The following is a 25,969-nucleotide window of genomic DNA, read 5'->3' on the forward strand; positions in this document are numbered from 1 at the left end:
CCCAAGTTCAATGGCGAGTATATACCACCTTTGTTTTTTCTTAATTAACAATTACCTGTTTTATCGATGAATTTATCCCATTGCGCTTGCCAAAAATCGCCCGATGCACCCCAAAAGCTTTGCAAATGCCTGAGCAGAAATATATCCAAATAGCAAAATTTTTCCATTAGCAATTAAATTAATTAGTAGGTAAACAGCAGTTACAATATGAAAAACCCTAAAAGAACTATGAACAAAACCAAAATAAAACAAACATTCGAATAAAGAAAAAAGTTCCGCAACCACTATCAAGACTTTCCTTACAAAACTAAGCTTAGCTGAGCTTGAACCGAAAGTCGGAACTAAAGACTAGAAAAATGTGAAAATAAATGAATAAAGTAGTAAAAATCTGGCATTAGCTGTAACAAGAGAAAGGCAAATGAATACATGAAGAATCGCCGTTCTGAATGACTAGGTAGGTATGCACTGTTGGTGAGCGTCGCAATTTGTATACAAATTGTAATTGATGAGCTCAATTGAACTTCTGTGCAGTGCGACGACGATCTCTTTCAGCACTATTAACCAAAACAAAACGATCGAGATTCTACTTTACCAAATTGCACTTGCACCAATGTATCTCACTTCATATGACTATAATAAAGAGTGAGTGAGCACTGGAGGCCTCTTGAAGTTTGATAAATTTACATTTGAAATGCATGGAATGAGTATAAATACAAAAGCACTTTAGAGTGCCTCACCAAAACAATTTGTTTTCCAGTGGGTTTTTAACATTTTTATAATTTAAGAAATCTCGACTCAGTCGATTTGTTGCTATAGACGAAAAATGCAATTTTTTAAGATAACTTGATCGATTCATTATAACCACTCCTAAATATATACATATAAGCACATTATTTTTATTTTGTTATAAGCAGCTTTTACAACACTACGGACTCAATAAGTATGTGAGGTCCTCATGGACCGGCCAGTACAACCTAAGCAGCTTTTACGACATTTTTCGCTAAAAATAAAGATTAATCTCATGCGCCTAAATTAATGTAGATGAGCGTAGCTAAGAGTGGGAAAAGGGGATAGGAGGGAGCTTATCTAATGTATACGGTAATATTTAGTATCAGACCAATTCTAAATATTCTCGCGAAATTTTGTTCTCGCGTAGTTTTTTATTTCAGTGGAAAAATTCCTCCAATTCTTTTCTCCTAGGGAGAAGAATATTTGGGGAGTAGGAATTTCGAAATTTTCGTAGTCAGCTGTTTGCCAATTGAAATTTTGTTGAGCATTTCTATTTTTGTTTAAGAAATTGAAAAATTTAATTATTGCTGCGAGTTTGTTTAAAATTTAGAAATAATATATGAACAATACAGAATATTGCATTTCATATGGTATTGACTAAAATTAGTAATGAATTGGTGCCACAGCAACATCAACAGGGGAGCATAAGAAGAAGCAGACGGCGGCATAACACAAATCCGCTGGAGTTGTCTTCTTCCATTCAGCAAAGCAATTTTCTTAAAAAAATCCTTGCACAATTTTTGAATGGCTGCATTAAATATACCAAGAGCTCTTCCGTTGCTTATGATAAACTTTTCGACTTAAAATAAAGAATATTTGTGGTAGAATGTACATATTTGTAGAAATAAGTGTTATTTCTTAAAGGAACCAATTTACTTTAACTACTTTGACCCACATGATAATACATACCTCCCATAGCCAGTTTCCACTTTTTCGAACATTGTTCAGAATAGTAGGAAATGGAGAAGTGAAAAAACTCACAAGGAATTTTTATTTAGAATGGGAGAAGGGAAAAAACTTTAAAAAATAAATCATGGCCGACCAGAAGAGAGAACGGTTATATTTGTGTTTTTATCATCGTAAATATGATTCTGTCGTACTGTTCTTAAAAATTATGATATATTAGCCGTGTTTTTTTTTACACGTAAACGTCTATACGCTTAAACTTTATATGGACTGCTAAGCGTCAACCTTTAAATACACCTCTGAAATTGCTGCGCATAAAATGTGTACTACTAAATTTCAATACGCATTATACTCAGATGTAACTGAAATATGTGTTTTTGTTTCACCCTCTACACTAATTCTATGTATTCTATGTGTGTCCACAATTCATCGCAACTGATTTAGCTATATGTGTGTTTAGCTGTGGGTTGTGTCTCCGCTTTTCGGTACACCCTGTGGCTGTAGCTAGTTATTTAACCATTGCCGCTAAATGGGTCTCCTAAGCATTATCTAAGCGCGGATAGGCGTTTTTTTTCACGCGCAAACGTAAACGTATACGCGAGTATAAAAAAAAACACGGCTATTATGGCTCTAATAACTACTCTCTACTGAGCTGAGCTATAAGTTGATTTTTCTTGCAAGCGATCTTCAAAAAAACGCTTCAACTAGCTAAACAGTTTCTTCATGGCGGAACCATACAGGTGGTTGAAGTAAATCAGGTAATTGGTGCTTATTTAAGCTGCTTATCGTACTCTGTGTTGTTGCTTTCTGTTCAGCTCGCTAATCTACCAAGAGTTTTATTTCCACTTGCGTGCAAAAAAAAATATCGGCTATTGTAATTTAAATAATTTATGTCTATCACGCAAGCATCAAACATTTTTGTTTTTAATTTTTTTCTTGTAAGAACAAATTGAAGTTTTTATTTAAAAATTTGTATTTTCCCTGATTATTACCACGTTTGCGGCCACCGTGGTGTGATGCCAGCGTGCTCCGCCTGCCACACCGTATGCCCTGGGCTCGCACCCCGGGCAAAGCAACATCAACATTTTAGAAATAAGGTTTTTCAATTAGAAGAAAATTTTTCTAAGCGGAGTCGCCCCTCGGCAGTGTTTGGCAAGCGCTCCGAGTGTATTTCTACCATGAAAAGCTCTCAGTGAAAACTCATCTGCCTTGCAGATGCCGTTCGGAGTCGGCATAAAACATGTTGGTCCCGTCCGGCCAATTTGTAGGGAAAATCAAGAGGAGCACTACGAAAATTGGAAGAGAAGCTCGGCCTTAGATCTCTTCGGAGGTTATCGCGCCTTACATTTATTTATTTATTACCCACGGAGCGTTTTCTTGTGATCTGGTTACCGCGCTTAATTATGAACCATCTCTAGACATGCAGATTTTTCCAGGTTATTGCAAACTAAGGCATCGAGTTGGGCCTCCCGGGACATTTTTCAATCCCCAAATCCCAGGTTTACATGTAAAAAAAATCCCGCGTTTTCGGGAGTGCAAATTTAAATAGCTTTATTTGGTAAATTTTTATAAGTTTCAATTTCAAACCACAGCAAATCCTCTTTTCTTGGTAAAGTACAGCATTCTTTAGACGATACAATTTTCAACGTTCCGATTTAAAAGAAAACAGACATTTTTCTAATAAACGTTTTTTGTTAAAGGGGTCATATCTGTATACGTTACATTTTTATTTTTGAATCGAAATTCAAAGGCAGTAGTCTCCCGAGTAATCTCGAGACCCCGGGACTGCCATTTTCAAATCCCGATCTCTCGGGATTGCACAAGGTTTTCGGGATTCGATGCCTAATTACAAACTACGATGTATGGTAAAATTATCGATTTTGAAAAATTTGATTTTTGAGCAATGAAAAAGAACCACATCTATTACGCTTATATGAAGTAAACATCAACTTGAAAGGTAGAGAGCAAAAATTAAAGATCAATCAAGTTCAATTATACTGAAGATAAATTTAAACATTTTAAAATAAAAAGTTTAAGAACTCAGCAAAAGATAATACTTACCAAGTTAAAACATTACGAAAAACAATAAACACCGCGAGAGCGCAGGTAATAATAAATATTACACTGTGTAATGATGATAACCAACGGGGCTTTTGCTGTTCCGTTGGTGGACCATAACCAATTGTAGATAACGGTGATGAAGGTGGCATGTAGTCTGTTTCATCACCGGCTATCAAAGCAATACTATCGTTCCTAGCATCAAAATCAATATGTGCGGTATGCTTTTCCGCCTCTTCATTGTTTGCGGTGACACCACCGGCATTGGTCGCGCCATTATCATTATTCACTTGACCACAATCACTGCCACCTACAATTCCAGCTAGAGTTGGATACGAGGCGTATAAGTCCGTAGGTGTTTTTGTTATTGTATTTGTGATATTCATATAAGTTGTTGTGGTAGTTGTATTTGATGTTGTTGTTATATTGTTCACATTTGAAGTTTTTTCGGAGGCCATACTTAATAATAAATAAATAAATACATTTTAATTATTATGTATTATTATTCGATCCAAATGAATTTTATACCAAGCTACTACAATGCTATAATTAGGCTTAACTCACGTCCTTAAATCGATAATTTTGCCAATGAACCCGTAATTTTAAAAATCGATTGCCCACATCCGTTGGCTTTTGTTTGGTCTATATATGTTCTCACGATTACTTTCGCAAATTTGTTTTTCACTTTCTAGCAAATCTTTTAAATTTCAATTATTCCGCATAAAATTCTTGTAATTTACTTATTTAAAGGAAAAGACGACAAAATTTACAATGTCTATCACGAGTTATGCACAAAGGATACGAATTGAACACAAACAACTCAGTCGTTATCCTTTGTTTACATTTGTTGACTTGACAATAACTGATTTCCAAAGCTTTCATTGAAGCAAGTATTTACATACATATACATATTGTGACGAACATTAGTATTACTAAGCGATACTACAATCACTAAGCCGATACTAAGCAGTACGTAAACAAATCAAACTCATCTTCACACATACATACAAGGCAACGGAGAGATACTCATAAACACATGTAATCATCAGCCGAAGTAATACTCACATATACACACGCATATGCCTATGCGAGAGACTATAAACTACAAATACTGGTAACCAAGTAAAAAATTCTAGAAGGAGAAACGTCTAGACAAGGCAACAGAGAGTATAAAAGCAGAGCAAGCTGAGTAGTCAGTATTCAGTTTGATTTAAACACGCAATTAGTTGTGAAGTATAAGTGTTATTGTGAAGTACTCTTAAAGTAGTCTAATAAAGACTATTTTGAATTACTGAATATTGGAGTTATTTATTCAACAATTTAGCGATTCGAACGTTAGCAGAAGGTTTGGAATAAGTGGAATTTCCCTAAATTTGTCCACAATATGTATAGTGGCTTTCACATATCGTTAGTTTCATTCACGAAGGCCCTAACCAACAGGTTTGTCTAAATTGTGTTTGTCCAGATTTTGGTACGATATATTACAATAAATTAAAATAATTAAAATATATTAAATTAAACTAATAACAACAGAGTTATGCAAATTTTCCAAATCCATTCCTATATGATGTCAATGTAAAAATAAAATGTTTTTTGGCTCTTCTGTTATATTTGACATTTGTTGGTCAGGACCTTTGTGCATAAAACTAACGATATGTATTACAGTGTAGAAAGTCGAGATGGATCTTGTATGTTTCTGCCAATGAAGCCCCTGAATACTGTCGTTCCTAGTTGTGATCCGAATCAAGGCAAGGTTGTTCAATATGACACTTATTTCAGCCAAAAAAAGGTATATTAGCGCTAACCCCGCTCTGAGATACGATTTTATTAACGACTTCGCTCAGAAATGACCATGGTTCAATTATAATTACTCATATATATAATTCAATTATATAATTGAACCATGGACATGACCTTATTAACAGAATGTCTGAAATACGTCCTTTACAAAACTTTTAAGGTATGCCTTTTTTGTTAGGATATGTGGATATATAATAGGGGGACTCATGAAAGCATATAAACTTATAAGGTGTAAAATTATATCCATTTACACACGCTGTTATATGAACGCACCTAGTAAGACTCTTAATAAACTTGATTGTTTATCAGCTGTATTATTGCCAAACAAAATTTTTTTGATTGTTATACAAATTAAAAAATGCCAAGATCAAGTGAAAAATCAAAACTAAAACGCCTTTACTTGCTGATATTGGAGATTTGCTGTAATGTCTGCAAGGTTGCATTCCTTTGAGTTTACCGCGTTTACACAATGAAATATGCGCGTAAATTTTTACAAATTGTGTAAATGATTTTTCATACAAAATTTGACAGCTCGTTTACGCACTAGATAAATTTATACGTTTACACACTTTATAAGGCATTTATACGGTTACATGAGTCCCCCTAATATAAAATATAATAAAGTGATTTAAAATAAAATAAAATTAAATAAATTAAACTTGAATAAAATAAAATAAAATAAAAAACAAGTAAGGAAGGCTAAGTTCAGGTGTACCCGAACATTACATACTCAGCTGAGAGCTTTCGAGACAAAATAAGGGAAAATAACCATGTAGGAAAATTAACCTAGGGTAACCCTGGAATGTGTTTGTAGGAGATGGGTATCAAATGGAAGGTATTAAAGAGCCATGGTTCTAATGTGGACGCTTTTTCGTGAAATTGCCATAAAGGTGGACCAGGGGTGACTCTATAATATGTTTGTACGATATGGGTATCAAATGAAAGGTGTTAATGAGTATTTTAAAAGGGAGTGGGCCTTAGTTAAATAGGTGGACGCCTTTTCGGGATATCATCATAAAGGTGGACTAGGTGTGACTCTATAATGTGTTTGTACGATATGGGTATCAAATGAAAGGTGTTAATGAGTATTTTAAAAGGGAGTGGGCCTTAGTTCAATAGGTGGACGCCTTTTCGAAATATCGCCATAAAGGTGGTCCAGGAGAGATTCTATTATGTGTTTGTACAATATGGGTATCAGATGAAAGGTGTTAATGAGTATTTTAAAAGGGAGTAGCCCTAAGTTGTATATGTGTAGGCGTTTTCGAGATATCGACCAAAATGTGGACCAGTGTGAACCAAAACATCATCTGTAGTACCGCTAATTTATTTATACATATATGTAATACCACGAACAGTATTCCTGCCATGACTCCAACGGCCCTTGATTTCGCCCTGCAGAACTTTTTCATTTTCTTCTACTTAATATGGTAGGTGTCACACCCATTTTACAAAGTTTTTTGCTAAAGTTATATTTTGCGTAAAAAAACCAATCCAAATACCATTTTTCATCCCTTTTTTCGTGTTTGGTATAGAATTATGGCATTTTCGAAATTTTCGATATGGAAAAGTGGGCGTGGTCATGGTCGGATTTCGCCCATTTCTATTACTACTATAAAGTGAGTTCAGATAAGTACGTGAACTAAGTTTAGTAAAGATATATCGATTTTTGCTCAAGTTATCGTGTTAACGGCCAGCGGAAGGACATACGGTCGACTGTGTATAAAAACTGGGCGTGACTTCAACCGATTTCGCCCATTTTCACATAAAACAGTTATCGTCATAGAAGCTATGCCCTTACCAAATTTTACAAGGATTGGTAAATTTTTGTTCGACTGATGGCATTAAAGTATTCTACACAAATTAAATGAAAAGGGCGGAGCCACGCCCATTTGGAACATTTCTTTTATTTTTGTGTTTCGTTGCACCATATCATTACTAGAAATGAATGTTGACATAATTTACTTATATACTGTAAACATATTCAATTTTTTGTTAAAATTTGATTAAAAAAATTTTTATTTTTATCCGATTTTGCAAAATTTTTGTTTAGCGCACATATAGTAATAGGAGTAACGTTCCTGCCAAACTTCATCATTGTAACTTTTAAATTACCTTCTTTTAAAAGTGGGCGGTGCCACGCCCGTTGTCCAAAATTTTACTAATTTCCTATTTTGCAGCATAAGGTCAACCCACCACCACATTTAATCGCTTTATCCGTCTTTGGTAATGAATCATCGCACTTTTTCGGTTTTTCGAAATTTTCAAAATTTACTCAAGTTATCGTGTTTACGAACAGCCCGACACGGACGGACGGACATGGCTAATTGAATTTCTTTTTTCGCCCAGATCATTTTGATATATAGAAGTCTATATCTATCTCGATTAGTTTATGCCGTTACGGGGTACCGTTATGCTAACAAAGTTAATATACTCTGTGAGCTCTGCTTAGCTGAGTATAATAATGGAAAATAAAATTAAATAATTTCTTAACGGAGTACCACCGATTACTTAGTTATCGATATATTATAAACAGGGTTGGAATTCTCTCACTGTGAAAAACTGCAATATGTACACTGAAAACTGATTTGCACACAAATTGTACACTTTAAATTTGCATGCGATTTTGTAAAGTATTGTGCACATTGTTTTTTTGAATGTGTGCTAAATGTAAAAGTCATATGTCAGTGAGAAAATGTTTATCAAACGCCATGAAAAGAAAAATGTTATTCTGTAACAGTGCGTATGAGTTTTGAATGTCACAATAGTGTACACTGGGTGTCCAGAAAACTCACGAAGTTTTTATCAGTGAGTTTTCTTGTTCACAGTCATGGTTCAATTATATGGTTGGCTCATCTCATCAGCTGATTTTATTTATTTCATTGCATGGTCGATGGGATTGTCAAAAGGAGATGGCATACTCAAAAAGAAACCAACACATTCGCAACATTTTCTTACACATACAAAAACTGCTAAATTTTATGTTTACGTTCCATACCATTCGCACCAACACCAATACACAGATTTTGATAATTTGAACAGACATATTTTGTTATTGTACAGATGAGCCAACCATATAGTTGAACCATGTTCACAGTTTTGCTTTACAGAATCAGAATTTCCAAGTTTACACAATTTCTTGTGTACACTAAAAGGCTAATTAAAGTTCCTTAAAGCCAAATTAAAATTCCTTGACCCTAACGCCATAGTCGTAACCATACCCATATCCATAACCATCTCCATATGGTGCCTTAACTTAAAAATCGTGAAAATTTCATAAAAATGAAGAAAACGCAAAAAATTACAAACATATTCCACAAAAAATAAGTCTCTTAGTCATAACGTATCCAAAACAATGAATCCAAAAACCATTTGGTTCCGTTAGCGTTATGGTATGGCACGATTAATCAATTACATTGATTTCCATAAGGTAGGTTCGATCAGCTGTTTTATCTGGTTATGGTTATATGATTATAAGTCACCATTTATTGGCCCTTAAAACTCCAAGATAGGGAATAGGGCCCCAGGCAAACATTCGAGATTCGGTCGGCATCTTAAAAGCTCATTTCAAAAATCTTGATGATAACAGGAAATCAGAACACATCTGGCATCACACATCAAATGCAACACTGATTTCACCGTTTCAACTTTCATCTCTTTCACATCTCCAAAGCTCGTAATTTGAAAGAAGAATTAGCCTACCAACACTTGCTTTTCTGACAGCTGTTCAGTCAGTGTTCACGTGTAAAATTGACAGGTAGAGGAAATTTTTATTATATAAAAAATAACATAATTGCCTTAACACAATTGTTGCGATAATTGTACCGATTTTATAGTCATTTCGTTCAAATAATGGTTGGTTTTGAAGCGTTTATTTCACTTGCACTTCTGCGCTAATGAAAACAATAACAAAACACGACAAAAAGCACAGTTATTTGCATAGTTTCGCGTGTGTGTGTCAGAGCGAGAAAGGGAGTAAATGAGCAAAAAAGATAAGCAACAAAAGCAAAGAAGTAAAATAAATAAAAAACAAAATAGAAAAGAGGAGAACAGATAGACAAAAATAATTTTGAGTATTAAGGAAGAAAAGGAATTAAAAAATTTGTAGTGCGATTACACGAAAGTTAGTAAAGAAATCGGGAGGAAAATTTTCATTTTCGTCGCAAGATACGTTGTTCAAGTTTAACTTGATGGTGTTTAAAAATGTGCAATTGAATAAAACAAATTAACAGCTATTCAATATTCATATGGGATGTACAATTTGTAAAGCCTATTTAAGGCGAAATATATGAAAAAAATTGTACGTATAAACATATGTATTGAATGAAGATAAAATATTAAAATATATTATTTCTGGTTGCATTTTAAATCAGTAGCCCACGGTCGAAGCAGTGAGCTTAATTTGAGTATTAGAATTGAAATATGATGCAGCAGTTGTAAAAGAAAACGAAAAATAACCAATTTCTCTGATTTCATAATTTACGCAAACGGTGCATAAAAAATAAAAAACATTTGCAAAAAATGGAAGTCATGCATAAATGATGTGTACCTATTCGATTAATATTATTTTTGTATGAGGGGTAAATGCATGCAATTTTACTGGCAACTCTGCTGCAACTACGTGGAATTTCATTTTTACATAAAGAGATGTGACGAAATGCAATGCAACGAAATTCATAAGGCGTAAGGAGTCAGAGACGTCTGCAAATTAGTATAGTAATTCTGTACTTTATCACAACTGCTAAAACGCGTCCAAAATAATCAGGAGAGGTGTCAAAAGACGCGCTTTGGACCACCCAGGATCATGAATCCGAAAGCGGAAATTGAAAATTGTATTAGTATATACTTTAGTGCAAATCTTTTCCTAAATACAAAATTTGCTTATTTGCCTCTTCACGATAACACGCTCTTGCCAAATGAATCGCACCCCTTTTGTTATTTTTATCCTGCAGCACAGATAACAACCATCTTATCTTTACGACCTTCAGCCATTGAAGCTGCTACTGCGGCACTGCCGAAATTTATTGAATGTGCCAAAGATTAGTTATTATTTACATACTTTATTAGCATTTTTCAGGCACTGAATTTCAGCTACACACATACAGCTTTCTGTTACGTGCATTATCTAAATAGGAAACAAAAAAATATATCCATGCATCTGTGCGTTTGTATGCACAGGTGTACATATGGACATAAGTTGTACGTCACGGTAGGCATCATTGTGAATTCCTTCAACTGCGCAGTTTAATACACTATTCTTTTGTATAACAAAATTAAAGAGTAAGCAAAAGAGGTGAAAACAATGAATACTTCTCTATAGTAGCGGCTGCTTCTGTAGCAGCACTTTACTCACCGGTAAAGTCCATTCATAAATTTCCACCAAGATCAACTGTCTTAAAACTCATCAAAATGCTGTAGCGGCATAGTCAGATCTTAGGACTAGTAGATTTAGACAATTTTACAAAACTTGACAAGTAATAAGTTGTTTTTCGCGTTGCGCCAAAGTCGTAACAATTTTCGGAAGTCAAGAGTTAGTTAGAGCGGCCGTCAAATGTTCCTCGCAAAGAACGGCAACAAAATTAAGAAAAGTGCATCAACTTGGCATAGCGGGTGCGATAATGATAATACCTCCCTTCCTTATTCTATTAAAGAAAGAGGCAATACTCACTGCACTAAGACTTCAAAATCCCCATGCGTGTTAGGACGCCTGCCGTAAGAGGCAACTAAAATAGCAAATTGATTCAAGGGGTTGTGTAGCGCAACTAGCAATAATTGCCAGCACAATTTATAGCTTCCCCAACCGAATTGTCAACCTCACTTATCCGTTTTTATGGATCTAGGGGGTGGGAGAGCGGGATGGCCTAGAAGGTTTCATGTGGGCATACTAAATCGTTTCCGAGATGGTCGGGCTAATACCTAATGGTGCTTGTTACCGCATCCGGCAAAGGGCCATCAACATCGATTCTACTCTCCAAAACCTCCGGGGAGTGTCCCTTTCGCTACAACAACAACAACAACTCCAAAATATCTGAGTTAAAGGTCGGAAACATGAAAGGGCTTAGAAACTAATTAGAAAGTTCATAGGAAATCCCGTAATGCAACTATGTAATGCAATAGCCGTTGTGCTCAGAATCTTACGGAATTTTGAGGTGCCCATTGTAGACAGAAGTCTTCGGGAATAGGCGTAGAAGGTTTAATGCGGTCCGAGATGGTCGGGATAGTAGCTTGTTGTTGTTGTTGTTGTAGTGATTAGGTTACTCCCCGAAGGCTTTGGGGATTGTTATCGATGTGATGGTCCTTTCTCGGATACAGATCCGATACGCTCCGGTAACACAGCACCATTAAGGTGCTGGCCCGACCATCTCGGGAACGATTTATAAGGCCACATTGAACCTTCAGGCCATCCCTCCCTCCCCACCCCCAAGTTCCATGAGGAGCTTGGGGTCGCCAGAGCCTAGTCTGTTAGTGAAACGGGATTCGCCGCTCGAAGGTGAGGTTGACAATTGGGTTGGAGAAGCTATATGTTGCGCTACACAACCCCTTGAATCCCGGATAGTAGCTTAATGGTGCTTTGTTAGCGGAACGTACCAGATCTACATATATCCGGCAGAGAACCACCAACATCGACTAAAATACCAAATTGATTTAAGAGGTTGTGTAGCGCAACCCTTTCAAGGTGTTGCCAACGCAAAATATAGCTTCTCCAACCCTGCTTCCGTCAACCTCACCTACGCGTGGTGAATCCTGTTACTTTAACAGTCGAGGCTCTGCCGACCCAAGTTCCTCATGGATCTAGGGTATTGCATTGAAGATTTCATACTAAATCGTTCCCGAGATGGTCCTTAAAGGTGCTTGTTACCGAAAAACAACTGATGGGAAGTTATCTGTGATCACCTGATGTTAACCTCGCCTACCTTGTTGCAAATGGGCTCACAGAGTGTATTAATTTTGTTCGCATAACTGTACCCCATAACGGCATAAACTAATCGAGATAGATATAGACCTCTGTACATATATCAAAATGATTTGGGCGAAAAAAGAAATTCATTTGTCCGTCCGTCCGTCCGTCTGTCCGTAAACACGATAACTTGAGTAAATTTTGAGGGGTCTTGGTATGTAAGTTCCTGGGCACTCATCTCAGACCGATATTTTAAATGAACGAAATCGGACTATATAACCACGCCATCTTTTTTGATATCGAAAATTTAGAAAACCCGTAAAAGTGCGATAATTCATTATCAAAGACGGATAAAGCGATGATACTTGGTAGGTGGATTGACCTTATGACGCAGAAAAGAAAATTAGTAAAATTTTGGAGAAGGGGCGTGGCACCGCCCACTTTTAAAAGAAGATAATTTAAAAGTTTTGCAAGCTTAATTTGGCAGCTGAGTATGTAATGTTCGGTTACACCCGAACTTAGCCTTCCTTGCTTGTTTTCAAAAAATTTCTTTTGAAGAAATGTATTCCGACGGCAGTCTTTTCTAAGCCTTGAAATTACCCAGATTCATACGTATGCCAGCAACGGCTAATCTGGCTGCTCTCCCAAATAAGTTCGAGAACTGTTTTGGCTTTAATTAAACAACTTTAACATGTTCTAAAGGATGCTTATCGGAATTCAAATTTGGTTTTCGTAAACGAATAACCCGATCAAATAAGAAACCTTTTCACATCTGTGGAACATAGATATAGGTGTCGTAATTTGATTTCAAAAATCTGCTCGATAGCGTAGCGTGTCTAAGCTTCACTATAACTACGCCAATTGGGAACGTAAATGACGTTCAGATCTACTTTTACCTGCCTTTTCCTACCCAGTAGAGGTCTTCTGATTCTAAATACGGTTGTCGTTGGAAAAAATGTTTGAGCCGGAACCCTGTGCATCACTTGGCCCAGCCAGCGCAGCCTTTGGGCTTTTATACGTTGCACTATGCTCACCATCCCGCCTCTCGCTCCTTGTTCCATGAAAAACGTGAGATCGCCAAACCCTCGCCTTCTAAATATGTGTATGATACATTCATATTTGTAACAGGATTTCCTTACTAAATTTTTATTTCTATTTAAAATTCATTTCTAAACATATTTTTAAATTATTTCCCAGATACAATTATTCAACAAGAAAAGCACAAGCAAAAGGCGTAAAATAAACAAACGAAATACACGTTCTATGAACATATACATTTAGTATACTCTTCGAATCTCGATAACAAACAATCAAAAACAAAGGAGGAATTATATTTATAAAAACGAAAGTTCACGTATAAAACACTAGCGGACAAGACATTTTGTTTACTTTTGAAATGATCAGAGGTATTTTACACAGCTACATAAATATATGACCAATGCAAAAACGTCTACCCTAACCGGAAAAGATTGAAACGAAACAAAGAGTTTACTAAAAATATAAGTGAAGAAATATATTAGAGACGAAAATATTCACTAAACCGTTAGCGTGGCTAGCAAATAGACATCAAAATATATGCAAAAATAAATTTCCACACTAAAAACAAAAATACAAACAACAAAGTTAAAATTCAATAAAATAGAAGAAACATTATTGAAGAGAGCAAAATTTCAAAAATCTACAAATCAGCTTTCATTGTGAATAAACGTCGTCTCCGAAGATATGGAACGCTTCGATTTGGAGGATGTGGTTGCACCACCAACACATATTGCTGATGCTCCACTCAAAGATTGGCGTCTAAAGTATCAAGCAGGCACAATTCAGAAAAATGACTTTATTGAATTCTTTCGGAAACAATCAAGAAAATATTTTCATTATCAATATGAATCAGAACAAGGTGAGTAGTAGAAGTAGTTACTTAGTTTAGCATAGTCGATACTAAAAACACTTGAATATGTGCACACCGGGTTCGAATACTTACTGCATGGAGAATCGAAAATGAAGTTTTCAGCACACTGCAAAAACAGCGAGATTAGTTAATTTTTTTTTTTATGATTCACCTGTGCGCAATACGGCCACGTTGCATAAAGTAATAAGTACCAGGGCGACCGAGTTTGCTCGGCAATCTTCGAGTATGCCGCATAACATACTTTGTTCTACATGTCATCATTAATCAAACTCTACTTTTTATACTCAGTTGAGCAGAGCTCACAGAGTACTTTAACTTTGATTGGATAACGGTTGGTTGTACAGGTATACAGGAATCGAGATAGATATAGACTTCCATATATCAAAATCATCAGTATCGAAAAAAAATTTGATTGAGCCATGTCCGTCCGTCCGTCCGTCCGTTCCGTTAACACGATAACTTGAGTAAATTTTGAGGTATCTTGACGAAATTTGGTATGTAGGTTCCTGGGCACTCATCTCAGATCGCTATTCAAAATGAACGATATCGGACTATAACCACGCCCACTTTTTCGATATCGAAAATTTCGAAAAATCGAAAAAGTGCGATAATTCATTACCAAAGACGGATAAAGCGATGAAACTTGGTAGGTGGGTTGAACTTATGACGCAGAATAGGAAATAAGTAAAATTTTGGACAATGGGCGTGGCACCGCCCACTTTTAAAAGAAGGTAATTTAGAAGTTTTGAAGCTGTAATTTGGCAGTCGTTGAAGATATCATGATGAAATTTGGCAGGAACGTTACTTGTATTACTTTATGTATGCTTAATAAAACTTAGCAAAATCGGAGAACGACCACGCCCACTTTAAACATTTTTTTTTTTAAAGTGAAATTTTTACAAAAAATTTAATTTCTTTACATTATATAAGTAAATTATGTCAACATTCAACTCCAGTAATGATATGGTGCAACAAAATACAAAAACAAAAGAAAATTTCAAAATGGGCGTGGCTCCGCCCTTTTTCATTTGATTTGTCTAGGATACATTTAATGCCATAAGTCGAACAAATATTTACCAATCCTTGTGAAATTTGGTTGGCGCTTAGATTCTAGGACGATAACTGTTTTCTGTGAAAAAGGGCGAAAACGGTTGAAGCCACGCCCAGTTTTTACACACAGTAGATCGTCTGTCCTTCCGCTCGGCCGTTAACACGATAACTTGAGCAAAAATCGATATATCTTTACTAAACTCAGTTCACATAATTATCTGAACACACTTTGTATTGGTATAAAAAATGGCAGAAATTCGACTATGACCACACCCACTTTTTCGATTTCGGAAATTACGAAAAATGAAAAAAATGCCATAATTCTATACCAAATACGAAAAAAGGGATGAAACATTGTAATTGCATTGGTTTATTGACGCAAAATATAACTTTAGAAAAATACTTTGTAAAATGGGTGTGACACCTACCATATTAAGTAGAAGAAAACGAAAAAGTTCTGCAGGGCGAAATCGAAAGCCCTTGTAATCATGGCAGGTATACTGTTCGTGGTATTACATATATAAATAAATTAGCGGTACCCGACAGATGATGTTCTGGATCACCCTGGTCCACATTTTGGTCGAACATATCCGTCGACATATACAACTACCACAACTCCCTTTTAAAAATCTTATTAATACCTTTAATTTGACACCCATATTGTACAAACACATTATAGAGTCACCCCTGGTCCACCTTTATGGCGATATATCGAAAAGACGTCCACCTGTAGAACTAAGGCCCACTCCCTTTTAAAATACTCATTATCACCTTTCGTTTGATACTCATAATGTACAAACGCATTCTAGGGTCAACCCTGGTCCACCTTTATAACGATATCCCGAAAAGGCGTCCACCTATAGAACTAAGGCCCACTCCCTTTTAAAATACTCATTAACACCTTTCGTTTGATACCCATATTGTATAAACGCATTCTAGAGTCACCCCTGGTCCACCTTTATGGCGATATCTCGAAAAGGCGTCCACCCATAGAACTAAGGCCCACTCCCTTTTAAAATACTCATTAACACCTTTCATTTGATACCCATATCGTACAAACAAATTCTAGAGTCACCCCTGGTCCACCTTTATAGCAATATCTCGTAAAGGCGTCCACCCATAGAACTAAGGCCCGCTCCCTGTTAAAACACTCATTAACACCTTTCGTTTGACACCCATATTGTGCAAACGCATTCTAGAGTCACCCCTGGTCCGCCTTTATAACGATATCCCGAAAAGGCGTCCACCTATAGAGCTAAGGCCCGCTCCCTTTTAAAATACTCATTAACACCTTTCATTTGATACCCATTTCGTACAAACAAATTCTAGAGTCACCCCTGGTCCGCCTTTATGGCGATATCTCGAAAAGCCGTCCGCCTATAGAACTAAGACCCACTCCCTTTTAAAATACTCATTAACACCTTTCATTTGATACCCATATCGTACAAACAAATTCTAGAGTCACCCCTGGTCCACCTTTATGGCGATATCTCGAAAAGGCGTCCACCTATAGAAAGAGGCCAACGCCCTTTTAAAAAACTCATTAAGACCTTTCTTTTGATACCCATATCGTACAAACAAATTCTAGAGTCACCCCTGGTCCACCTTTATGGCGATATCTCGAAAAGGCGTCCACCTATAGAACAGAGGCCAACGCCCTTTTAAAAAACTCATTAAGACCTTTCTTTTGATACCCATATCGTACAAACAAATTCTAGAGTCACCCCTGGTCCACCTTTATGGCGATATCTCGAAAAGGCGTCCACCTAAAGAACTAAGGCCCACGCCCTTTTAAAATATTCATTAACATCTTTCATTTGATACCCATATCGTACAAACAAATTCTAGAGTCACCCCTGGTCCACCTTTATGGCGATATCTCGAAAAGCCGTCCGCCTATAGAACTAAGGTCCACTCCCTTTTAAAATACTCATTAACACCTTTCATTTGATACTCATATCTTACAAACAAACGCATTCTAGAGTCAACCCTGGTCCACCTTTATAACGATATCCCGAAAAGGCGTCCACCTATAGAACTGAGGCCAACGCCCTTTTAAAAAACTCATTAACACCTTTCTTTTGATACCCATATCGTACAAACAAATTCTAGAGGCACCCCTGGTGCACCTTTATGGCGATATCTCGAAAAGGCGTCCACCTATAGAACTGAGGCCAACGCTCTTTTAAAAAAACCCATTAACACCTTTCATTTGATACCCATATCGTACAAACAGCACATTCCAGGGTTATCCTAGGCTCATTTTCCTACATGGTGATTTTCCCTTATTTTGTCTCCATAGCTCTCAACTGAGTATGTAATGTTCGGTTACACCCGAACTTAGCCTTCCTTACTTGTTTTATATGTACATATATTATATATTTTTACTTGCCAATATTTGATTTCCTTAAAAATAGATTTCAAAAACATATGAAACACTTACCGCAAAATGAACTGGAATGTAAAATTTGAAATGGGTAATTCCAGCCTATAGTATAATGGATTGTATGACAATTAGTGAAATCGAGAACTAAGTTATTTAGGCCGAGTATCTTCATGCGCCGAATTATTAATTTCAAACATTTTTTTAGTTATACACTATGAAAGTCTCACAATTTTATTACATTCCAAAAACTTGTAAATTTCACGAATGATAACTATTAATTAGTTTAATTAAATGCCAACTTACTTCCCTAAGCGCCATCTGTTTGTAAGTAGTTAAATGATTAGATATCATTTTCAAATTGAACATACGCCTCTAGTGCTCAACGGTAGCAAATTACCATGGTGAGATACCTTTATGCTATGGTGAGAAATCTTTCTAATAGTAATCTGTGAGAAATTGCAATTATTCATTCCATATTTGCCAAAAATATGCATTTAAATATATTTTGCTAGAATTTGCCACGGTGCCTTGATATTGCATTTCAATTTTATTAGCGTGTGTGAAATTAAGAATATTAAGTCGGATCATGTCTAAGATTTTTTTACGAAGATTTTTAACTTTAATGTTCTATTATATGTTTTTTGCTGGCTCAAGGTCCAAATTAAAACACAAACGTTTCGTCTTTTTTGTCAATATATTTCGGTTACACTTCGGTAACCATCCTCAGGACACTATTAACAATATAAAAACATCACAATATAAAACAATGTACAATATAAAAAATTTTTGTAAACAAAAAATCACATACATGATAAATATCCGATCCGTCTAATGTGTCTACTGTTGTCGCTTGCTCTCTAACAAATGCCTGTACAAATGTGCGCTGTGGTCTATGTCCGTTTTATAATTCATTCGTATGTTTGTAGGTACGTTGATTATGTGAAGCATTTCCAATGTAAAACGTTTCCCGTAGTGTTGTTCTTGTTCAAGTATAGTTGCTCTGTCAAAGTTAGGAGAATGCCCGGTGCTTTTACAGTGGAACATAAGGGCTGTTTTATGAAAGTTTGTGTTGTGGGACTGTTTGTAGTCAGACTTGTGTTGTGACAGTCTGGTTTTTAACTTTCCTTTTGTTGTACCCACATATATGCTATTACATGGCTCATCTGTTTTACCGTTACATGGAATTTTGTAAACAACGTTACTTTTTTCGGGTGTTGGAATTCTCTGTTTAGTTCTATTAAATATATTCTTTAAAGTATTAATTGGTTTATGAGCTATTCTCACTTTTCCTTTATTATAACAATCAGATCTCGCTACACGTTCTGACAATTCAGGTACATATGTTAATGATTTCAATATTTTCGCTCTTTCTGAGTTATTTTGATGGGTTTTTGTTGAAGATCGCCTTAATAGAGAATTTATAACCGATTTCGGAAAATCATTGTCTTTTAGTAATGATCTTATTTCTGTTTTTCTCTTTGTGGTATATTTCGTCAGATGTTTGTAGCATTCGATGTATACAGGCCCTTGCTGTATTCATTATCATCGTTTTGGGGTGCTTTGAATTGAAGCTTATGATTCGTCCAGATGCGGTTGGCTTTTGATACCACTTTAATTTTAATTGATTTTGTCTTCTAATGATTATTGAATCCAGATAAGCTAATTTTCCGTTTTCTTCTAGCTCTATCGTGAACTTTATATGCTTGTCAAACGAATTTAGTGCGCTCAGTGTGTCTTGTACTTCATTTTCGTTAACTATGGCAAATAAGTCGTCAACATATTTTGTCAGTAGTCTTGGGGGACGTCGTAATCCTGTTATCGTTTTTTCTAAGAGTTCCTCCATTATGATATCCGCAATCACTGGGGATGTTGGTGATCCCATTGGTAGTCCTTTTAGCTGCGTGTATACCACATCGTTAAATTTAAAATACCTATTTTCCTGAATACAAAATGTTATAATTTCCATAAATATTTGTTTTGGTATTTTGGTGTGTTCCTTTATCGTTGACCATTTATTTCGAATTACATCTAATGCCAGCTGTATTGGTATGCTTAGATGTAATTCGAAATAAATGGTCAACGATAAAGGAACACACCAAAATACCAAAACAAATATTTATGGAAATTGTAACATTTTGTATTCAGGAAAATAGGTATTTTAAATTTAACGATGTGGTATACACGCAGCTAAAATGACTACCAATGGGATCACCAACATCCCCAGTGATTGCGGATATCATAATGGAGGAACTCTTAGAAAAAACGATAACAGGATTACGACGTCCCCCAAGACTACTGACAAAATATGTTGACGACTTATTTGCCATAGTTAACGAAAATGAAGTACAAGACACACTGAGCGCACTAAATTCGTTTGACAAGCATATAAAGTTCACGATAGAGCTAGAAGAAAACGGAAAATTAGCTTATCTGGATTCAATAATCATTAGAAGACAAAATCAATTAAAATTAAAGTGGTATCAAAAGCCAACCGCATCTGGACGAATCATCAGCTTCAATTCAAAGCACCCCAAAACGATGATAATGAATACAGCAAGGGCCTGTATACATCGAATGCTTCAAACATCTGACGAAATATACCACAAAGAGATAAAAACAGAAATAAGATCATTACTAAAAGACAATGATTTTCCGAAATCGGTTATAAATTCTCTATTAAGGCGATCTTCAACAAAAACCCATCAAAATAACTCAGAAAGAGCGAAAATATTGAAATCATTAACATATGTACCTGAATTGTCAGAACGTGTAGCGAGATCTGATTGTTATAATAAAGGAAAAGTGAGAATAGCTCATAAACCAATTAATACTTTAAAGAATATATTTAATAGAACTAAACAGAGAATTCCAACACCCGAAAAAAGTAACGTTGTTTACAAAATTCCATGTAACGGTAAAACAGATGAGCCATGTAATAGCATATATGTGGGTACAACAAAAGGAAAGTTAAAAACCAGACTGTCACAACACAAGTCTGACTACAAACAGTCCCACAACACAAACTTTCATAAAACAGCCCTTATGTTCCACTGTAAAAGCACCGGGCATTCTCCTAACTTTGACAGAGCAACTATACTTGAACAAGAACAACACTACGGGAAACGTTTTACATTGGAAATGCTTCACATAATCAACGTACCTACAAACATACGAATGAATTATAAAACGGACATAGACCACAGCGCACATTTGTACAGGCATTTGTTAGAGAGCAAGCGACAACAGTAGACACATTAGACGGATCGGATATTTATCATGTACATATGTGATTTTTTGTTTACAAAAATTTTTTATATTGTACATTGTTTTATATTGTGATGTTTTTATATTGTTAATAGTGTCCTGAGGATGGTTACCGAAGTGTAACCGAAATATATTGACAAAAAAGACGAAACGTTTGTGTTTTAATTTGGACCTTGAACCAGCAAAAAACATATATTAGAATATAAAGGTCGCTAAATCATCAATTATTTAATGTTCTATTTTAAAGCTTTAATTTGATATGAGTAAGTAGAATACTATTTCGTCTAACTACCCCAACACTAAATGGGAACCCTACTCAAAAATGTCCTTATTGTGAAATACCTTTCGTTTGATACACATATCGGCATATCTCATTCAATTTTTTTTTAATCCAATAGGTGGTAACCCTAAATGGCAACCCTACTCAAAAATGTCCCTATTGTAATGCGGAGTGAAATACCTTTCGTTTGATACCCATATCGGCATATCTCAAGCAATTTTTTTTAAATTTCGAATAGGTGGCAACCCTAAATGTCAACCCCACTCAAAAATGTCCCCATTGTAATGCGGAATGAAATGCCTTTCTTTGGATACCCACGTCGGCATATCTCATGCAATTTTTTTTAATTTCGAATAGGTGGCAACCTTAAATGGCAACTCTACTCAAAAATGCCCCTATTGTAATGGGGAGTGAAATGCCTTTCTTTTGATGCCCATATCGGCATATCTCATGCTATTTTTTTTAATTTCGAATAGGTGGCAACCTTGTGAAACATTCTGAGTGGCAACAACTAGGTGGAAAGTCTTAGAAGGTGATACATTATCTCTGTGCCAAATTTTATTTAAATCGGTTAAGCCGTTCCCGAGATCGTTCGGCTATTCAAACATACAAATATACGAATATACAAGAATTGCTCGTTTAAAGTTATAAGATTAGTGTTATAAGATAAAGTGTCATCTAAAAAAAAATATTGTGTAAAGCCCAATTTCGCCATTATTTTTTTGGTGTTGAGTGAAAAAATGAAATGTTCCAAAAATAATTAGGGAAAATCCAATATGGATGAAAAGCCGTTCCACAAAACACAACATGGTTTCACCAAAGTCGGTAGACATGCCACTGCATAGGTCTTTTATAAACTAGAGAGAGAAGTACGCCTTAGAATTCTGCTTAGACAATATCGGGCTTTCAACAATGTCTAAACACTCGACCAAGATGAGTATTTTTAGGGAACCCGCCTATGGAAGCAGAGGAAGAGGGTGGCCCCCACTCCGCTGGAAGGACCAGGTGGGGAACGATTTAAACTCCCTTGGTGTGACCAATTGGCGCCAGTTGGCAGAGCGAAGAAGCGACTGGTGCGCCTTGTTGGACGGCCATAATCGTTTAAACGGTTAAGCGCAAATTTAGTAAGTAAATAAGTAAGTAAGTAAGTAAGGAGAGACTTCAGTACATAGTAATTGCAAGACGCTTAATTCGCCGCAGGGCGCGGTATTATAACCTCTTCTTTAGACGATGGTCAGGCGTTTCAATAAGGACCCGTCAAACTTACGGCGGACGGAGATGACGTTGCAGTCGTCACAAGTGGAAACTCAACGTTGGGGAGAGAGTGAAGAAAGCATCGACGGCACTTTATGCATGTAAAACGATGTTGGGATGTACATGTGGTCTATCTCTTGTTTGCGATTGTAAAGCCTATCCTATACTATAGTGTCCTTGTTAGGTAGACGGCCACACAAAAAAGTGCCTTGCTAAAAAAATTAGAGGGGGTAGGCAGGCTTTCAATGTTTGGATAGCTGGAGCCCTGAAAACAACCCCGACGAAATTATTACAGTGTACACAGAGGGTTCCACTGTAATGGATGGGGTAGGGTCTGCGGTATACTGCGCTGATACGGAAATAAATAGATCCAGCAAGCTGCTAGATCGCTGTAGTGTTTTTCTTGCGAAAGTAGTAGCCGTGTGAAAATATGCAGCAATTAAAAAAAAAATGATGTAAGGCGGGATAACCTCCGAAGAGATTTTGGGCCGAGCTTTTCTTCCAATGTATGTTGTGGCCCTTTTAAATTTGTCCTACAAGTTGGCTGGACTAACCTACATGTTTTATGCCGACTCCGAACGCCACCTGCAAGGCAGATGATTTTGCACTGGGAAGCTTTGCATGACAGAAATACACTCGGAGTGCTTGCCAAGAGAGGCGACCCCGATTAGAAAAAATTGTATCTAAACTTTTATTGTTGTTTTGCCCAGGGCGTGAACCTAGGATCTTCGGCGTGATAGGCGGTAAAAGCTTGTTGTAGCGATAAGGACAGTCCCCGAAGGTCTTGGGGAGTGTTATCGAGTTGATGGTCCTTTGCCGGATGCAGATCCGGTACGTTCCAATACCAAGCCCGACCATCTCGGGAATGATTCTTATGACCACATGCGACCTTCTAGGCCATTCCGCCCTCCCACCCCCTAGATCCATGAGGAGTTCGGGGTCGCCAGAGCCTCGGCTCTTAATGAAACAGGATTCCTCAAGGATAGGTGAGGTTGGCAATTGGGTTTGGAGAAGCTATATATTGCGCTGGCAACGTGAAAAGGTTGCGCTACACAACCCTTGAATCTGGTATTTTAGTCGCCTCTAACGACAGACATACCTACCGCGCTATGCGCTCGCCGGGATAAGACTTCAGCAATTACTAGTGGCACAGCTATTAGATCTAGAAGCAGCAAGTAGCATAGGTCCTAGAAAGCTTCTGGCATTCCCCAAAAGGACGGAGCTATTTTATAGGTCCTGGTTTCTGATAGGGCTTGACAGTTTGATTGTTGAGCAAATTTCTGTAAACACTATGGACTCATTCAGTATATCTGAGGTCTCATGGACCGACCAGTTCAACCTTATCTAACCTAACAGCTTCATTATAAAAATGAGACTTAAAGAAAGCTATCCAGAGCGTTTTTGTCCCTATGTGCATTCTATATATGGAAGTATAATCCCACCCAGCCTATCCTGGAATATCACAAAATCTCCAATAAGGAAAATTTTGATCTGCATCTGTTTACAATAAAACGTGCGACATAGCGCTTTTTAACACAGGGCGGACAGGCTACATGGATCCGTACCTCAACTTCGGCCAACAGGGTTGGCGTATATGCGGATGGTTCCCAACTTGGGTAAGAGGCTGCTGCTGTGTCGAAATAAATGGCCAGCTAATCACTGTAGTGCCTTGTAAAGGGTAGTGGTAGTACTTAGAATATACCCGCGGGAAGGTATGTCTGGCGTAACAGGGCGCAGCACTTTCCACAGGTTGCCAGCGCAGTTTATAGCTTCTCCAGCCAGACTCACCTACCCGAGGGCCGAGGCTCTGGCGACCCTAAGCTCCTCATGGGTCTAGAGGATGGGGGGGGGGGGGGGGGGGATGGAATGATCTAGAAGATGCAATGTGGTCATATTAGGTTATCGCTACAACAACAACAACAGGAATGCAGCAGAAATACTGGAGACATATGCAAATACAAACGCTCAAATTTGTTCTTAGATGTTCGCAACCCCTTATCGTGGGTCCATGCTTTTCGTACTGTGATATTTGCGTTGTCAAAAAGCACTACCATTACTTATTATTCTATTATTTCACATAAATATGTATGTTTATACTAACTGTTATATTAATGGATTAATTACCGTTACGCGCAGACCACACAATTGATGCTTGCAGTTTTTTTTTGCCACAGTCTGCCCTTTGTCAATGGCGGCTGTGATGTTTGTGGTTTATGAAATGCTAGGTAACATTGGAACATGGCAATTTGATCTCACACAACACTTGCATTCATTTTGAATAAAACAATATTACACTGAGTGAAATTTATCTCACAATTATATATATAAACACACTTTCTGAGAATGGGGTTGAAAAACGTAATTTTTGACTGCCTTTCACGTGGGAGACAATCCCCTACTGCAATTGCGTAATATTTTCAAATTGCTGTAATGCGATTATGTTAGATTGTGGTGCAAAAAGCAGTGGTAGGTCCGTCGCTCTCGTACTTGTCGGCTCATACCACCAAATAACATTGGTTTTTATAACGGCACGCCATTGACCGAAACGCCGGTTTTTTGGGGCATCGGCACATCAGCCACCGATCCGTCCCCGCAGGCAGTGTTGTCACCAATTTCTATTAACCAATTTTCTTCAACCATTCACCGATCCATCGTTACACTAGTTTCGCCATTTTACCTTCGCTGATACACCGGTTCGACCCTCAATAGCATCCACCAGGATGCGATCTCTTACCTTATTACATAAACCCTATGCAAACGAAAGTGTTGCGGTGCTACGTAAATAATTGCAAGTGCTCCATTGATTCTACTAAGAAATCCATGGATGTAGTTACATATCGTCAGTTATTTCGAAACTTCGTTTTTCACAGCTTTTGGTGTGAAATATAAAAATTTTTAAGTTATAGTATTGTAACGAATTTAGGGAAATTCCGCTTATTCCAAATCTTCTGCTTACGTTCGAATCACTGAACTGTTGAATAAATAACTCCAATATTCAATAATGCAAATATGGTCTTTATTGGACTACTTAAAAGTACTTCACAATAACACTTCACCACCAATAGCGTGCTTGAATCATACTGATTACTGATTACCATTGTTTACTATATAGTTTGGCTGCTTAAATTGAGGTTATGTTGCGAATAGAGTGGAGGACACTCGAATTCAGTGAAAGAGACATTCGAATAGAGTGGAATGAAGAACAGTAGGAAGAGCAGAGTTGCATTGGATTAATATAACTTCAATCATTGCATCAATATTAAAAATAAATTCAGAAAAAATAATTAAATACTTGAGTATAAGCAAACATTTTCTTTCACTTACTGCAATTAAGGTGTACTAGATGCTATATATTCCAAAATTATAACATTTTATGTC

General features: G+C 36.8%; 2 protein-coding genes across 7 annotated transcripts in view; one reads left to right on the plus strand and one right to left on the minus strand.

Annotated features, from left to right (window-relative positions):
* Positions 1–4,537, minus strand: part of LOC137250909 (fatty acid hydroxylase domain-containing protein 2) — a 56,936-nt gene extending 52,399 nt beyond the window's left edge. For 2 of the 4 annotated variants that reach the window (XM_067784614.1, XM_067784611.1), the window contains exons 1-3: positions 4,282–4,537; positions 3,757–4,212; positions 56–129 (exon numbers count right to left, since the gene is read on the minus strand). In XM_067784614.1, the coding sequence (XP_067640715.1) occupies positions 56–129; positions 3,757–4,211 (529 nt within the window). In that variant the 5' untranslated portion in view covers position 4,212; positions 4,282–4,537. Of the gene's footprint in view, positions 1–55; positions 130–254; positions 338–3,756; positions 4,213–4,281 lie in introns of those variants that run through there. The other 2 variants (XM_067784612.1, XM_067784615.1) reach the window with 2 other exon arrangements.
* The window catches only part of Ubr1 (Ubr1 ubiquitin ligase), a 157,549-nt gene that overhangs the window by 60,163 nt on the left and 71,417 nt on the right, over positions 1–25,969 (plus strand). The window contains exons 1-2 of one of the 3 annotated variants that reach the window (XM_067784603.1): positions 9,226–9,307; positions 13,646–14,345. In XM_067784603.1, coding sequence (XP_067640704.1) covers positions 14,171–14,345 — 175 coding nt within the window. In that variant the 5' untranslated portion in view covers positions 9,226–9,307; positions 13,646–14,170. The other 2 variants (XM_067784602.1, XM_067784604.1) reach the window with 2 other exon arrangements.

The sequence above is a fragment of the Eurosta solidaginis genome, chromosome 4 (assembly GCF_040869045.1).
Source record: "Eurosta solidaginis isolate ZX-2024a chromosome 4, ASM4086904v1, whole genome shotgun sequence".
Lineage (NCBI taxonomy): Eukaryota > Metazoa > Arthropoda > Insecta > Diptera > Tephritidae > Eurosta > Eurosta solidaginis.